The sequence below is a fragment of the Pogonomyrmex barbatus genome, unplaced genomic scaffold, assembly GCF_055798465.1.
Source record: "Pogonomyrmex barbatus isolate J1 unplaced genomic scaffold, ASM5579846v1 scaffold3, whole genome shotgun sequence".
Classification (NCBI taxonomy): domain Eukaryota; kingdom Metazoa; phylum Arthropoda; class Insecta; order Hymenoptera; family Formicidae; genus Pogonomyrmex; species Pogonomyrmex barbatus.
This window is the reverse complement of record NW_028297127.1, coordinates 1,091,175-1,109,239: the sequence shown is the minus strand read 5'-3', so window position 1 is coordinate 1,109,239 and position 18,065 is coordinate 1,091,175. Positions and strand designations below refer to the sequence as shown.

The 18,065-nt window shown below is 34.6% G+C and overlaps 2 protein-coding genes across 5 annotated transcripts in view; both read left to right on the top strand.

Moving 5' to 3' along the window:
- Positions 1 to 281: 281 nt before the first annotated feature.
- LOC105434213 (C-mannosyltransferase dpy-19) lies at positions 282 to 12,903 on the top strand. Of its 4 annotated transcripts, XM_089080214.1 has the most exons (10): positions 282 to 433; positions 534 to 646; positions 1,071 to 1,208; positions 1,280 to 1,348; positions 1,432 to 1,791; positions 1,869 to 2,685; positions 2,760 to 2,922; positions 3,014 to 3,142; positions 3,208 to 3,437; positions 12,784 to 12,903. In XM_089080214.1, exons 1-9 carry the CDS (start codon positions 337 to 339, stop codon positions 3,425 to 3,427), a joined length of 2,106 nt encoding a protein of 701 aa, XP_088936340.1. In that variant the 5' UTR covers positions 282 to 336; the 3' UTR covers positions 3,428 to 3,437; positions 12,784 to 12,903. The 4 variants fall into 4 exon arrangements, with proteins under 4 accessions (XP_088936340.1, XP_088936338.1, XP_088936342.1 ...); XM_089080212.1 differs by lacking the exon at positions 12,784 to 12,903 and having other exon boundaries at positions 3,208 to 4,858; XM_089080216.1 differs by lacking the exon at positions 12,784 to 12,903 and having other exon boundaries at positions 318 to 658; positions 1,436 to 1,791; positions 3,208 to 4,858.
- Positions 4,664 to 18,065, top strand: part of LOC105434209 (uncharacterized) — an 18,311-nt gene continuing 4,909 nt past the window's right edge. Inside the window, exons 1-3 of the mRNA XM_089080355.1 lie at positions 4,664 to 5,341; positions 12,784 to 13,008; positions 13,679 to 14,267. Of these exons, the coding sequence (XP_088936481.1) occupies positions 12,786 to 13,008; positions 13,679 to 14,267 (812 nt within the window). The 5' untranslated portion in view covers positions 4,664 to 5,341; positions 12,784 to 12,785. The remainder of the gene's footprint in view (positions 5,342 to 12,783; positions 13,009 to 13,678; positions 14,268 to 18,065) is intronic.

Sequence of the window (18,065 nt, the reverse complement as noted above, 5' to 3'; positions counted from 1 at the left end):
ACAAAAGTGAACGATCTTAATTAAAATTCTACTTCATTTACAAAAAATTTTAATTAAATTTCAATTCTAATGCGTTCATTTAAAAAAAATGGAGCGGGAGATCAGAATACGGAATGTCAGTGATGGCGGTTTTAATCTTAAAATAGATTTAATTTGTAAAATTAAGCATTTATATAAAAGACAATTTGATATAAGTTGTATAAATGTTGATATGAGATTCGTAGGAGAGATTTTTTTTTTGTGTTATCGCAAAATAGGAGTGGGGGAAATTTTTGGAGAATTTAAATTTTAGCGCCGTTCTGTGGGGGCATCGTGGTGGTGGTCACGTGACGCACAATGTCGAAGATGGCAACGAAGAGTGACAGAAAACGTAGAGCCGAGAAACCGGCACACGAGAGCACCGCTTTTTATCATTGGGCTATAAATCTTCTGGGTAATAATATCCGCTTTCCCGCATAGAAAAGCTGAGCTTTCGGAGCGATCTGCGATCGAGGGATCGTTTAAAAGTGAAATAATCTTTGTCTCAACGACAGGTCTTGGTTTCGGTTGTTTGCATCGGTGGCATGTATCCACGCTGTTCGAAAATGATCGACACTTTTCTCATCTTTCGGAAATCGAGCGAGAGATGTCCTTTAGGACTGAGATGGTATGATAATAGGTGACGATATTTTATAGTCATATGTGACATTCAAGTAAATCGATAGCGTAGAAATTTTCATATCGATCAAACCGAAGCGCTTTTATCTATCTCCAAACATCCTGCCAAATGCAGTGATGTATCAAAGCTATACCTCGGCAACGACGGGAGGATTTTTACAAACGTAAAAATCAAACAAATAAATAAAACAAGTCATTGCTATTAAATAGAATGAACTTGATAAGCATTTATCCAATTTTTTAGACTTACTTAAAATAAAGCGAGTAAAATTTATATATGTATGAAATATATTTAGCAAGATTTTTGTTTTTACATATATTTCTTTATGTATATAAATATTTGATTAATATAATTATTTTTGATAACTGCTTTGTGTTTTACTATTTTTTCATAAAATTAATATATTTTTCAGGGAATGTATTATTCTTATTACAAAACCATCACTGAATCCAAAGACTTTTTTGATGGGATGGACAAGATCAGTCATGACAATCTATCAGAGTATGGTAATGTTATTGATGCCAGCAGAAAATATAGTCTTTTACCTGAGGTAATTATAATTCTTTTTAATCACCTGAATCTGTCTATAATGATGAATTCTATTTTATACATTATTTTCAGATTTTAGCAGGTTTCCTTTATCATGTTGCAAGAAGTCTTGGTGTCGTATCTCAGGAACAATGTTGGCAGGTAAGACTTGTAGAATTTCTATATAAAGAATATTATATCTGTGAAATATTTATCTGTGAATTACTTAAATTGATTATTTTCAGATAGAAAGAGGAGACGGTTTGCCACCGATAACTAGTTGTGAAGGCCTGGGTGTTCCTGTGTACTTCTATCTAGAAATAGTTTGGTTTACCACAATTATCACAGCAGCGGTGCTCTTTTATTATGCAACATTCCTGAGTAATTCCATTTACGGTGGATTCATAACAATTCTGTTCTTCTTTTTTAATCACAACGAATGCACTCGTGTTCAGTGGACACCACCGTTACGAGAAACTTTTGCATATCCTATGCTACTTTTTCAAATGTACAGTACTACTATGGCTATTAAAAAATATACAAAACACAATGGAGATAAAGAGCCAATTTCATTAAGAAACAGAACTAGGCAAGGATTACTCATGGTACGATATAAAAAAAGAATTGTACGATTATTTAAAAAATTGCTTTTGTTGTATATAATTGTATTTTGTTATTTCAGGATATATTTGGTTTGACAATTTGCAGCTTATGCACTTGGCAGTTTTCGCATTTTATTTTTACAACGCAAATTGTAGCGATTCTTATACTAAAATGGCTGAGAATCATTCCGTATGAGTTTTATAAAAATTTTTGTATAACTCATGTTTTAGCAATTGCAGCAGTAACTAAGATAACAAACGGAACTCTTATTATTTGTTCACTCTATACGTGCATCATAATCAGCAGTAATGTGGCCAATTTTATAACAAAAATATCTCGATTTCAAAATATCAAACGAGAAATTTTTGAAATCGCTATAACGATAATTTTTACAAAATGGATAAAATCCTATGTCTTATATTCTCAAGACGATGCCCATATCTTCAACATATTGAAATCTAAATTAACAAATTATAAAGATTTCCACACTATGCTCTATACATGTTCTGCAGAATTCGACTTTCTGCAATATAAAACATATGAAGCGATTATTAAGACTTTATTATTGCCAACGGCAATACTCGCTGGAATTCTCGCGTTGTATTACTGGTACAGAAGTTACAAGACGATCGATTATCCATTTTGCATAGAGGCTGATGTAGCATACAATGGCCTACAGACTGGCGCCTTCATCATTATGGCCATTTTCATTATGAGATTAAAGCTATTTATGACACCACATTTATGTATAATAGCTGGTGCCGTGTGTAGCAAACGATATCTCGAAAAGATCGGTTTGAAAAGTGAACTTATGCGACTTGCCTTTGTTATTCTTTTAGTAAGTGGTATGTCGTATCACGGTATTGACAGACTTCAAGAAGAACGTAGTTTTATAGGTAATTATTCATCGAATTCAATTTAAATTAATTAATTTTTTACATCTCAAATTACAAATTACATATATTTCTAGGCGAATATAGCAATCTTGAACAAGAAGATTTATTTGAATGGATAAAAAGTAATACACCGAAACATGCCGTATTTGCAGGAAAGATGTCATTGATGGCAAATTTAATGCTATCGACTAGAAGATCGATCGTTAATAATCCTTATTACGAGAGCAAAGAAATGAGGTATAAATAAAAATAAAAATCTTAACGTTATTATGATACTGTTTAGAATTATATTTATTTTATTTGTACAAAATATTTTATGATATTGTAGGGATAGAACAATGAAAGTTTATGAGATTTTCAGTCGAAAAGATGCTGCCTCTGTATATACTTCTTTAAGAAACATGAAAGTTAGTTATGTTATATTAGAGGAACCGTTGTGCCTTGGATTTGCAAACGTGTAAGTATGACAAAAGCGTAAATACGACAACAATTACGTTAATATTAAATTTTATATCTCTTCAGACCGCGAGGATGTCAAATGATTGACTTATGGGACGTGGTTGATAATGGAACGGCAAAAATCGCGAATAAACCGCCTCTATGTCCTCTCTTGTTCAAGGGAAACGCGTATCCATTCAGAAGAGCATTTGTTAACAATAATTTTGTTGTGTTACAACTAGATTATTCGCATTACGTAGAATTTAAACCAAAGACTTCCATACCATTGCGTTATCAATTCTAACTCCAAAAAAGTAAGTAAAAATCTCCTGAACAGTACGGGATACCTCGTGAGACTATAAAAGCTTATTTTTCATAAAACGAAAGTATTATCTACATATAAAGAAAGATATATTTTTATAATATATAATGAAGATTCACGTAATAAGTTAAATATTAACACTGTGAACCTTTGCAAGTCTATCAAGTAGACTTATATGTAATTTGTGAAGGGGCATTAAAAAAATTTTTAAAGCACACAATGTTCCTAATTATAAAATCGAATTTATTATCTATTTAATCAAGGAAATCTAATCTTTGTTTTAGAATAGGGATTTAAAATGCAGCTTATATATTGCAGCTATTAACAAAGCATAATACAAAATATATTCCTAATGTTATATTTACTAAATTTTACAATAATGAATGCAATTGTTAGCATCGACTAGCAAAAATGTACAAAAAAAATAAGATAATGCCTCATTTCACAATGTGATGTATATACTTGTGATAATTTTTCTATTTTTAATATCGCGCACTTATCGATACGTTCGATTTTTAATGACTTAAATAATTTCGATTACTTAAATATTCATATTTAATCGCATATTATGTTTATTCGTTTGCTATAACAAATATAAAAATGTGCCAACATTTGATGCACTATTTATATTTATGTCACTATTGTAAAACGCTTTCTTCGTATTTAAATAAGTTTCTTATCGATTAAGAAATATTTTACATAACGCATATTGGACAATAATCCACACTACATTTTAATGTCGATTGCGCTTGTTAAAATCGCACATTATTCAATCGTAATATAATCGTAATATAAATGTTATCATAATTTTGACGATGAGATTATAAATAAAAAAAAAAATCAACAAAATGAAAAAAAATTGTACATAAAACAGGAATATGTATTTTCTTTGTTTGGAAGAATCGAAACATGTCGGAGGGTTTTTTTTTAAGAAATTTAACGGATGGAAAAATAATCGGTTGTAAAATTTACATTTTTTTCGGATGCCGATTTCGCGCACGAACGATATGAAAAAAAAAAAAAAAGAAAAAAATCTCGAACGCGCGGGATGCCCGGAAGAAAAATCAAACTACACGAGCGGCGAAGATAGCTCCGTTATAACGCACATAGCATAGCACCTTCACTCCGGATTGTAACAGATAGTATAGTCGAGAGGCAGTCTTTGGTATACTACGTTGCGCTGCTGACCCAAATGAATCCTGGCCGCCAGTCAGTCCCGCTCCGGACTTCTTTGCGGCAGTATTGGCCGCTCTCTCTCTCTCACATTCTTGGTTGCGTTCAAACCTGTTAATTGTCAATTGCCTCGAGTGTCAAAATATCATTTTTAAAAATATGACGCTATCTTCATCCTCATATTTTTCTTTATCGCGGCCGTATCGTTGTAAGATGACTATTTAAAAAAAAAGAAAAGAACAGTGTTAATTATTAATTAAACTTTGATTAATTGACAATTTAGATTTAAACATTAGTGTTTCGATGGTTCAATGGTTCGCGCCCCAGATGTCGATGATCCATTTCGGTCAGAGTGCGGTTCTGCCGATTGACTGGTGCTTGATCCAGAAATCGACGAAACAAATTTCTCGTGACTGGTGCGTCGTGCGTGTTAAAACGGTGCTCCTATTCATTCGTAAGTGAAGGCACTCTGGGTTTACGACTACAGCTGTTACTCGTCAAAGTTAAAGGCGCGGAAAAACACGGGTTGATCTGAAAATATATTCATCGTGGATTTGTAGACTGAGAAGAAGGAGTGGCATAATGTAAGAAGAGCGGATGCCAGAGCGAAGAAATTGCGGGACATCATCGGGAGGACCAAACATCTGTCCGGAGCACGCGCAGACTCATTTTAGCAATGCGACATTCCACGCGCTAGTCCCGCGTAATCATTGACAATTGGCAGTAAGCAAATAGAAAATAAATAAATAGATCTAGCACATAATAATAATAAAAAAAATATATATATGTGTGTGTGTGTGTATATATATATATATATATATATATATATATATATATATATATATATACACATATATATATTTTTTACGCATTTCCATTTATGCAAATCTAAATTATAAATAATATAAACTACATCATTATCCGGTGTTGTAATTTTTATATTTTTTTGCCAAATCGTAATCTAACGCGACGAGATAAAGAGGATCGCGGAAATCGCTCAAATATAATTTAGTTTGTCTGTTATTATTTCTAATTTTCAACCCGTCGACTGGGACATGGCGGAACGTCAAGGACGTGTCTTCCTCGCGTCCTTGCGTCGGCTTATGGACGGTGCATTAATTCGCTCAATGAGCATAACAATGTAAATGCAGTCCTCAATCAGATAGACCAAGATAGGCCGCTCCGCTCAAGTACCGCAATTTCACGGTAATATATCCGCTCCACCTTCGCGGAATATTATATCTGCGATTGTTGCACGGTAAGAATTTTGAATATGTAGCGCGTACAGTTTTCTACACGATCGCGGCAGATGTGCAATTTTGTAAGCGCGTAATCTACATTTGCATCGGAATCCAACCTGCGTAACGACTCGTGGACTCGTTCTCTTACACAACGCGTGCGCGCGCGCGCGCGCGCGCGTACGCGCGGTCTCGCATAATTTGCGTCTCGCGAGTTAGCAGGAGTTCGTTAAACATCGAATCCTTAACTCACTCACTCGCGTCATTACGGCGCCAATAACGAATGCGCGCGAACAGAGCGGGAGGTAACCGTACGTAGGAAGAGTAATAATAGAGTGCGTTTGCAGTCCTTCGAGGCTCGTATTGTAAATCCTCGAATTGTAAATCGACTTGTAACGCTATATCGAGCAATTGATAGCGGAAACCCCCCCCCCCCCCTTCACAATCCGCATAAAACCCGTTCCTCTCTGACCTCGAAACCGCGCGCGGTTTGACTTGACCGGGTCGGAGTTAGGAATTTGGCACGTGCCGAGTGTGAAAACGCTAGCTGTTAACTAAATATTTGAATAAGAAAGGAGAAAGAGACAAACACGAACGTATTAATAATATAAAAAAAAATCAATCGTTATACATTTTAAATATTTTTTTTTAGCCTTTTCTTTAATGAATTTAAAATTGACTTGGAATAAGTTTTTTAATAAATAATCCCAGTATTTTTTTTTAAATTATTCCCTACAAATAGTTTTATCGTTTGACCGCAGAAAATGTTGTGTTTTGCGCACAGTCGTGCCTATGTGTACACGAAACAAATTTGTAATCTTATTCTAGTGAATGTACGCGCCTAATCATGGCGAGCGAAAGACAGATCAACGATGTTGGTTACTTTCTCAAAGTACAGTCGTATTCGTAACCTTTGAACGGCGATGCAGTAACCGGGTGCAAACAGCAGATCGATGTTCGTGCCAAGACTTGAATTAGAAAGATCTATTTCGCTTCGGCTACAGAATTCTAAATCTTTTTCTGGCATTGCCAGAAACGCACTTTTATTTTGCAAGTTGATTAAAAGATTGACAAAATTTGTTTCGCAAAAGTAATTTTCTAATTGCCAGTCTCAGGAAAAATCGATATCGATTTCGAAACGGAGAAAATGATTTTTTAATATATTTCAATATAACATAAATTCTATTAATATTTTTTAATATAAAAAGTTAAACTTTAAATTTTTCATTATTTAAAGCAATTATTGTTAGATATATCATAGGCAACATTATTTTTTAAAAGATGAAAATTCCATATATTTGCTTTCAATAGATTTTTTTCGGAATTTCCTCGAAATCCTGTTTGAATTTATCAGAATTTCAAAGCAGATACTACATAAAGATATCAACAAAAACTTGTTCTGCTCTGCATCAAGTGGAATTTCTCTACAATAAAGTATTTTAGGCATTTGTCTATGTTGACTACCTGCTCAGAGGTGATCCTCACACTTGGTTGAACAATCGTGAAACGAAATCTCAAGGTGGAGGCCGTCAGACGTTTGTCGACATTCTTTTAGAATCCGGCCGTTAGGGGAGAGGAAGAGGGGGGACCGAGAGAGATCAAAACGAGAAGCGAACTGGAGAAAGGAGGAGGCGCGAGTAGTAGGTGGTTTGTCGTAAAAGTTTCACATGACCGAGTTAGAGCCCGAGTCTACACCGGCGACAATGACTATGATATGAGGGATCATTTTCACGTGGGCGCCGCCGTTGTGTGTACACAAGTACGTGTCCCCAGTACGTATTAATTGGAACGAAGGCCATAATCGTAAACGTAATTCCGCCCGTTTCACGTACGCCCGTTTCACGTACGTGCACGTGCACGCATTAGCGCAGTTGATCATCGCCATTTGTGCGCACTCGCGCTATTGCGCGCATTGAAGTCACGGCGCTCAGCCGGCGTTCGGCCGCCGCTGCTCTTCCACATGCTCTTCGACGCGTTTGTATGCAGACATTACACGTATAGTCCCTCTGAATACCTGCTGACATTTTAAGGATCCTTCAGATCCTTCGGGTGAACCTCAAAGGAATATAAATATATAAGATAGTTCCTGCGAACGATACAATGGGCGATACAATTGGGGATTGATTAGAAGACAGATAGAAATGAATTATTTGTTTAAGCTCAAAGTTGCATAATCGATCGTCGCGTTGTAGAAAGTGATCGAGCTGCATTATTCATAATAACAGATATTAAAATCGTGACACGACACTGCGATGACAAAATGTATAATGGTATTCACGAAACCTTTGCCTTTTTTATTTGCGTACAATGCTTTAATTAGATTATTCGAGGCAACCACCAATGATAACTATTAGATAGAAAGCTATCTCGTTCGTCTATACGCTTCAACTATTTAGCCAATCGGTTTCTAAACCTGCCGGACTTTCGTCGGTTTCATTCCCTATTTATCGTCACCGACGCGCGCAGATAAAAAGACAGACAAAAAGTGGCTGATTTGTAACCAAGATCTGTAGCTGATTTACTTAATATACTCTGTCCCACATCCACGCAATGCATTCAATAACAAAGGCTGCTACGTTATTTCTTCTTACGAGCTTAAAAATAACGAAATGCTCAATATTTTAGAAAAAAACCCAATTTTCAACAACAAATCGTGGCAATTTACTCAATCATAGCAAGTTCTCAAACAATCGATAAAATTGTTATGATGATAAAATTAATGAAAAATTTACTTTTAAATTGGAGTATCGAGTCTTACTACTGTGATTTGAGTTATGTAATCGCGTTGAGAGTTGAATATACAGGCCAATAATTCTGCAATATCGTAGTCGTAATCGTTTTGCAACAACATATTCTGACATCCTGAAACCGCATAGAATTCTGTGCATCTTCCCAGGTTCATTCTTCTCTACGGCAACATATATTATCGACAAAACTGGTCCGATATCTGGTTCTATCGAAACAAGGTCGAATATCGGTTCATAAGATAGCATTCCCCTTGCTTAAAATTCACCTCCACGAACAAACTTTTTCTGATCTTGGTCGCTTCTACATTCTCTCAACATTCCAGTCTAATCGAAAGAGATACGCCTCCCGCTGACAAGTCAGACCTTGCAAACCTATACCAATGTGTGAAACGCATTCCAGTGAACACATTCAGTGGAAGCTTGATGCATATTATCTACCTTTAACCTCACACTACGTAGAATATTTTCATGACAAAACATAAAACATAAACTTCCAATTGTTTCTCACCTAATTAGCAAGTTATATTTTTTATGCATGAAACGATAAGAATTTTATAATATATGTTATCTTAATCAAGTAATTATGTTTTATTACAGAGAGAAATATTTCCTTAGATTTATTGAATTTTCTTTAAATCAAGCAAATTATTATTTACAATAGTCCAATCAATTCATTGTTTGAATTAATAAACACAACTGTTTGACTTTCCAAATAATAAATATTGTTATATGAAAGAAAACATTTTTTTTGCTTAAACAATTATTTAATTCAAACAATTTCATCATTTCATTTGATACATAACACACACAACGCATTATAATTCCAGTAATACACATATTTTAACATTTTGACACCAAGTCATCTAAAAGATGACTAAAAAAATATCTAAATTTCTAGAAAAATGTTTTTTCGTCAACTTAATTGATAATTATATTATCAAAATAATATTTAATTTATCTTTCATCTTGGAATCTTTCATTTAGAAAGATCTCCATTTTGTGAATTCGTTTTGAAAAAACTTTTACTAGAAATGCTTGAAACGGTCTCATAATATACTACGTCTTTTCTATTCTATCCTATATCGTTTTTATTTACAAGAAACAGAATTCCATTTCATTCATCTGCCTTATTTAATTGCCTTATTTAATTAAATAATAATGATTTAGTGCAAGGAAACAACATTATCTTCATTTAGAACAAATAAATATTTCATATAAAATTATATCGTTTGAATCAAACAAATAGAAATAATAAATGTTAAGAAATCTTTCTCTCTGTGATAAATAATATTTCTTTTTCATGCAATTTCATATTTTACATAACCTTTTTTTTATGTGAATTTAAAAAGCAATCTTTCTCGAAAGCCTCTTTGATACCGTTCGGAATTAAGTTGCCGTTCATCTCCGTTTAAGCTACAATACAAAGGAGACACTTTAAAAGCGGCACGGATTGCGGAAGTAGAATTGACTTCCTACTAATGCACCAAACATGTCGCCTCGCTCGCGAGAAGAAATTTCAGCCTGGCTGAATAACGGTTACAGCTCGCGGCAAATCGCGTAAGCCATCTTCGACTCACGTTTCTAATTTTACCATGTGTTTAAAGAACGAATAATTAGGTCGACTTTTATAGCGGTGGCTCGTAAAACGCAATCCCGAGAGATTCGCCGCGCGATTCTTCTTATCCTTTTTTTTTTCTTCTTTTTTTTTTTACAAAGTTCATCGCGGAACTTTAAAATTTTTCTCTCCGGATAATTTATATCCTTCACGTAAAAGTGTAGCTACGAACAAGGACGAATCAATTATAGTAGAGTTAAGTATAATAACGATCCGGACCAGTTTCCTCGAGGCGACATTGTTATCACTCATGAGAAAATTAATCCGGTTTCTTCTGCTCGCGCAACCGGTTTAACATAACAACGATAGCTCTATAATTTTATTACCGGCGGCATAACATAACAAAATACACTGTCAATTGGATTTTATTTCATTTAAAAAATAAAATCAATTTTTCGATTAAATTAAAACATCCAGAGTTTGCTCATGAAGTCGGAAAACCTGTCAAATCTCTCTCTCTCTCTCTCTCTCTCTCTCTCTCTCTCTCTCTTTTTCCTTTTCAGTAGATTTAAGATAGTTTACTTATGTACACGTATAACTATAATTTCCAATTTTTACGGAAATTAAGACAGGAATATTCATATTAAGCTTAAACGAGATCGAAATGATTGTGTAATAATTATGAATAATTATTACTGTCTGCTGCATCTAAAAACTACTTGCCACACTCGCTGGGCTTGAAATTCAAGTAGTGTAATATATTTCTGCAATTACACTCTAGATCATTTTCACGTGGTTAACGCTACCGGCGATTATCCAATTTGCTAAAAAACACACACACACACACACACACACACACACACACACACACACACACACGATCGTGTTTATCAGACAAAAAAAAATAATTATGCGTCGGTCGAGCGGAATGAAAATATTTATTCATGTTTGCACGTGAAAGTGCGAGTGCTATATCACAAAAAAAAAAAAAATAAGAAGAGAAGACACGCGATTCGCAGGCATTTCGGAAATATGTATACACATATTAATAGATAGCGGATAGAAAAGATACATATCGTATTTACCATTTCTTGAGCGGAAAATTCGATGCGTTTTCGATAAGCATTCGCGTGAAAGTGCAAATACAACTCGTACCGGCCGTATTTGCCGATGTTTTGTAAGAAATCAGAAATCAGTGATTTTTATTTTCTGCATTTCCTCTTTGATGAAAGTAAAATTATATAAAGAAAATAAAAAGTGAGAAATTTCGTAGTGCACGACGATAATGGGCAACGCGTGACTAATTTCCTATAATATTTATGATGCACGACTATTTGCGGCGTAAATAAATTTTCATCGTGACGTTCGTAAAACGCAAGGCGTTTGCGGTGCAAAAAGAATTTCGATGTAACATTCGGCCGGTCGGTCGACGGGCAACGCGAGAAATGAGTGTGGCGTTACGCGGTCGGAAATGTGTCTTCCTCTTCCTGTGTCCGCATCTTGCGCGTAACGGCAACGGGAAAGGACCCGACGACGGGTTACCCGGGGGGACTATTCCTCGCGATTTAAAGGGGAAAATTCGCTGCCGCTGAGCGACACGAGTCGACTCGGACGATAAATTAGACCGCGACGACGGCACCGCGCGGAATAGAAAGTTGCCTCCATGGTGTGCGGTGTGAGAAGCAAGAGAGATGAAAAACGTACGGACTTTGTTGAAGAAAAAGAGAAACGCGCTTATTTAATTTCAAAAGAATAATCCTTCGATAAGACGCAGCGGGCATTTATCGGTTTCCTGGAAAATCTTAAAATACGGAAGCGTGCAAATAGTGGCGGTATTTTAACTAGGGATTTTAAGAATTGTAGTGTACAAAAAAATTTTAATAAAATAAACTATGTGTCTATTTTTTAATAATAATATACTGGATTAATGTCGTTGTATGTAAATTATATAAACTTGTAAAAAAAAACGTTAACTCTGTGTAAAGGCAGGTTTCAGTGGATGGAGAAAAAGAGAGAGTCACGAAAGGAATGAGGATAGGGAAAGGAGATACGTCGTGTGAAAACGTCGCATCCCCTCCGCGCCGGTCTCCGTGACATTTGTACACCCTGTTACCTCCTTCGCGGTTAATAACTTAACTGTAACCACCACTGCCTGCGTTGATTAACAACAATTCGCCGCGCTCTTCCTCGTGCGCAAATATAATTCGACACGGCGCGTTAATTGGCAGGCTTTCATCGAGATTAGGATATCACCACTCTCACTGAAAACAGTCCTGCCTCATTCCACGGTGAAGGACGAACGCGAGAGAAATTGCAGACAAATCTTATCTTTGTTGATCTTACAATTTAATAAAGAGACATTTTTCTCTCTCGTATAAACGTATATTTATCATGCTGGAAATGCTGATCTGTTTCGTATGTTAAATATCATTTCATTTCTAAGAATGTCGAGAAGTTTAAAACAAAATAAAATTTAGTGCAATGACGTAGATTTATATAATATCATAAAATCATATAGAATATAATTATTCTACATGAATTGTAATTAATCATCATTATAATGACTTATAATTACAATGTATAATTAATTACTAGATAAAGAAGTTCTTTGTTCTTCCTCCACAGAGATGCGAAGCGAAGTGGGCGAATGGCTGGCCACGTGCGTAGGTTCGCCAATATGCATTTTATTACTGTCATGGTCTCTATTGATCTACCAGAATCAATCTTCATCTGCCAAAAGAAAAATTGATGTGCTAACAGTCGCGATTCTCTCTCAAAGTCTCACACATCAATTAGGATTGCTGCTGTACGCGATTCTCACCTTAATTCGTCCAGCGAATCATTTTGGAGGTAAGGTCGTTCTCCTCTTCGGAATTTATGGATGCGCCAAGTAATTTCCGACGATTATGTCATGTAAATTAATTCGATGGAACAAATTGGCCCGGAGCCAAAACATGATTCTGCCGATCAAGCCAGGCAATTCTTCGAAGAGAATTAAAAATGTATTACATCTAATTTTATAATTTTTTTATTTACTTAATGGAAATTTATGAAAAACTTATTATTTTATTATTATTTATTATTATTTTAAATTGCATTTGCAAAAATAATACAAAAATTTTGTGGCGGTTTAGAATCTGAACCAAAAATTATTTATTTATAAATACAAAAAATGCGTTTTAATAGAAATGTAATAAAAAAAAAATAATGACAAAAATCTCAATTTCTTTTTTATATAAGTACTTTAAATTTTTATTTACAGACTACAAAAATTAATTTCTGCATCGTAATGAAATTTTACATAAATATCGAATATTTAAAATACTTGTGTAAAAGAATTATTTAAATATTTAAAGTAAAAATATGCTTTAATAAAAATGTAAGAAATAATGATAAAAATTTTAATTTTTTTATATAAGCACTTTAAGTATTCAAGATACGATCTAGAATAATTTATAATTTTTCATTGTAAATAAAAATAACTGTACATCCTTGATCCAACGTTTCTTTTTTGTCGCAGAGTTATGCTCGACGTTGGTATGGGTACTGAACTCGTCGAGCATTCTTCAGGAACTGACTCTCACGTCGATCGCGGTATTCGCGGCAATTAGCAGTCATGACGACGTTATCAATCTTACGAAGAATCACCTCAAGTATCATTTGGTCAGCCTGAGCGTTATCAGCGCCTGCATCGGCGTCACCGGCGTCCTCAACTTTGAACCGGAAATCTGCGTCTTCCTGGCTCACGAGATCTCCCATAAATATGGAGTCTTCGTCAATTCTCTAAGGGGTTTGTTAGCCCTTACATCTCTATTCAGCGTCATGGTTGCACTCTTCAAAAATATCTGTCGTCCATCGACCTCCGAGCTGCTCAAGTCAGTCTCGGATCTGTCCGAGGCAAGTTCGAAGAACTCTTCAGGAGCATTCGATTGTCATCCGCAACATTGGGATCCCTCGAGCGGATCGTGCACCAGCGGTTCGACCAATAGCAGAGCATGTTTGAGGAAGAAAAAAGTGCAGGTTGACGAGGCCAGCGGCAGATCCACCGTTTACAGCATACTATTTGTTTGTTACATCTTCGAGCATTTACCTATCCTGGTAATTATATAATTTATTTATAATTATTCTTATTATATATATGTATATATGTATATATATTTATTTATTTATTTATTATATTATATTTTTACATTTTTTATTAACGAGTTTTTTAATTAACGCATAATTCATAATTTATAATTTAAGAATTATCAATTGAAACATTTTTTTTAAATATTTTGCTAATAAATGCTTATAATTAATGCAATAATTAAAAAGTGGCATCTTACATATGAACAAGCAATTATTTTTTTTTATAAGCTGAAAATTAGTTAATGACAAAACAGGAAACTCGTTTACCGAAAATCGTTTTGATCATTAGCAATCTTGTTACGTTAAAAGTCTGAATTTTGAAATCTGCTTCTAATTTATGTAAAATTATAAAAGCCTAATGCTATCGAGATTACATTTTTCCATACGGTTGGTTTAATTATTATTATTACTACTTTCGAATCGGAACTCCAACGAACCGGCAACGGTAACGCTAATTATTGGCTCACAATTGAGATTTATCAGGGGCCTGAAAAAGAGATTTATTAAGCGTTCCGCGATCACGGCTAGATCAAACTTTTTTTGCCGACACTGGAACCATTTTTTATGCAACCATCACGATCGTGTAAGAGAGATATTTCGCAATATCCTCGAAATTGCACATGCCAAGTCGACCGTAGCGATATTACATAGCTAAAAGTGGCCGACCTAATTTATGGCACGCCCTCGATTATGCTTTTCAATGTAGCGAAAAATAGAGGATATTCCACAAGTTTTTTTTAAATAGACTCATAGCTGTCATTAACATATATTCAGTTTCAGGCGGTATAAATTTTCTTGTTAATCACACCATACGTACAGTATCCAAGGTCCGAGAAACTTAAAATCCTTTTGTAGAAAGATACCACATTCTTGACAAGTAAAAGAAAAAAAAAAAAAACAAGCAATCTAGAGAAATAATGTAATTTTAAAAAATACACAAAAAAATTTTGTTGCATCTAAAGCGTATCATATATTTTAGAATCAAAAAATGTGTCGAGGTTTTACAATTATGATGGCACGATGAACTGATTATAATTGGTCATGCCCCTGAAAGTTTCGTCGTATCGCAATAGATCCGACGCGGTGGTCGAGCGAATTGTCCGATCGCCGTCACAGCAATTACATCAGTACAATTACATCACGGTCGGAGAGGATTTTCGTGCGAGCGAGCGCGAGCCGGACGCGAACTTCGTTCCGTGCGTGCGCCATCCGGAAGCGAGACGGACCCTTCGCTCGTAAATTCCAAACTCCTCGCGAGAAAGTGATCGAGAGAAAGAGAAAGAGAGAGAGAGAGAGAGAGGGGGGAGAGAGAGAGAAGAAAGGGGAGAGAGAGAAGAAAGGAAAGAGAGGAGAGAGAGAGAGAGAGGGGAGAGAGAGAGAGAGAGAGAGAGAGAGAGAGAGAGAGAGAGAAAGAGAGAAAGAGAGGGTGGAGAAAAGAGTCGGACATAAAGCGAAATTCGAAAGCGCGATCCTAATTCGGACGGTGACCTTAATCGGCGAGCCGAATTAAGAATTCACGTCGACGTTCCGCAAAAGTCGTCCCGCGGAGAAACTCCCATGACCTTCCTCATTAATATTAATGATCGCGACTATTACACGCGTGACGCATACTATTTACATCGCGCGAAGGAACAACGTGCGACTAATTGGGTTATCGCCCGATAGGCCGTATCCGTCCGTAAAAAAAAAAAAAAAAAAAACTGCGAAATGAATATCAAGAGATCATCCTTATCTCACGATCGTCCATAACATGGAGTGAAATTCACTCGTCGATGCATTATTCGCTCGTCGGTTGTTAAGTATCTCATATTACCGAGTGTGCTGTTTTATCCAATTGATCCGATATCTAGGCAGTTACAAAATGAAACGATTCGCCGCTCGACGCCCGTAAATCCGTGCGCGAGATTCGCACGGATTATTAGAAAAATAATCGTCGGAACACCGTTCGTTGAAATGAACACCGTTCTTTGCGCAAACAGCGTGACGACCGTTACACTCGTGTTTTTGTCTAACGATTAAACTGAATTGCCAATATAAATTTTATTAATTAAAGACTTATAATATTTTTATATATATGTGTATGTGTGTATGTGTGTGTACGTTAGAAAAAAGTTAATGAAGCAAATAAGCAAACAATAATTCTAAATATTTTTTCGACATTTGGACATTAATTATCTGGAAATTAATGTGTTTATCTGGAAATTCGCAATTGTTGGGAAAAAACTCGAGCCGATAGTTTCTCGCGTATTAGGCAATTGTTATCGGAACTCCGATCGGTCCGAACTGACGTCGATCGCACTTTTAACAAACGCGAAGAGCGTGTCCACGGCATGGGCGTTACGCTCGCGTTTACCAACGGCAATTAAAGTAAAACGTACGTCAATGTACGGGACTCGGTACGAGTAGGTAGTGCGGCTATAGAATCAGCAATGGAGAAACTTACAGATCGGTCGGACGAAGAAACAAATTATAAAACAAGAAAATATATATATGGAAGAAGGAAGAGAGGCGTGACGCACCTCGATTTATCGTAGTAATCGGAGCGATATACTCGAAATAATAGAAAAATTAATAGAAAATAATAGAAAATTAATAGTTAAGCGATGAACATTAAATCGAAAAAATTAAAATCGAAACAATTTAGATATAAAAAAATAGCGGATCAAATATCGCAAGAAGATTAAAAAATAAGAATGTTCTTAATAACTTACCGTATAAATATGGTATAATATTAGTGGTTTAGAATTGATAAAGATATAAGAAATATATAATTTTTATGCCATATAATAGGATACGTTTAAAAATTATAATAAATAAATTTTTCAAACATTTTTAATAAACGCCCTTGGTATAAATATGATATGACGTACAGGATGAATATATTGGTATAGGAACTTATATTAAAATTCATAACTCATACTATACAGTGTAAGAGAGATATTAAATAAACGATATTATATAAGCGATAGACATGCCGCGATTTTATATACGTATTTATATACGTTTCTATAAATATATCTCAATAAACATTAATTGATATATAAAAAAACATATGAAAATTAATAGAAATTAATAGAATAAAAACTCATACATATTATACGTAAAAAAATATATTAAATAAATATATTAATTGACGCGCATATTTTTCTTATATAATATATAAGTTTTTATATAGGTTTTTATATAGGTTTTTTATACTAAATTTATGCATATTGGGATTAATCCACTAGATGGCATTCCTTCTTGCAAAAGACAACTTAGTTGAGTGTATCTACAACATCTCCGACACATGTCTAAATAAATAAATATATTTAAATATGTTTTTGAATCTTTTATATGTTATTCTTTGTGTTAAGAATAATTAATAAAATTGAAAAGAATGTGATCTAGTAAAAATCAGAAGTGAAGTAAAATATTTTCAATACGCATGGAAATGGTATGAAATAAATAAAAACTTAATTATTATTAATTATTGTATCATATGATGTAAAGGACGTAGTTATAAATACGTATTATATATATATATATATTTATAAATACATATATAAAATGGAATGTCCACATATTATATGTTTATCGAAAATGTTTTTTACGCGTATGATACACATGATTCTATGAATGTTTATACATTTCTTATACCGTGTTTATTGCGTTAGATCAACTTGAAAGAATACAAGATTTCATTTTTTTAATCATTACTTTCACTTGAAAATCTATCAAAATGTTGTGCAATTGCGACCATACCGTAATTTTACGCGAAAAACATTTTCTACGCG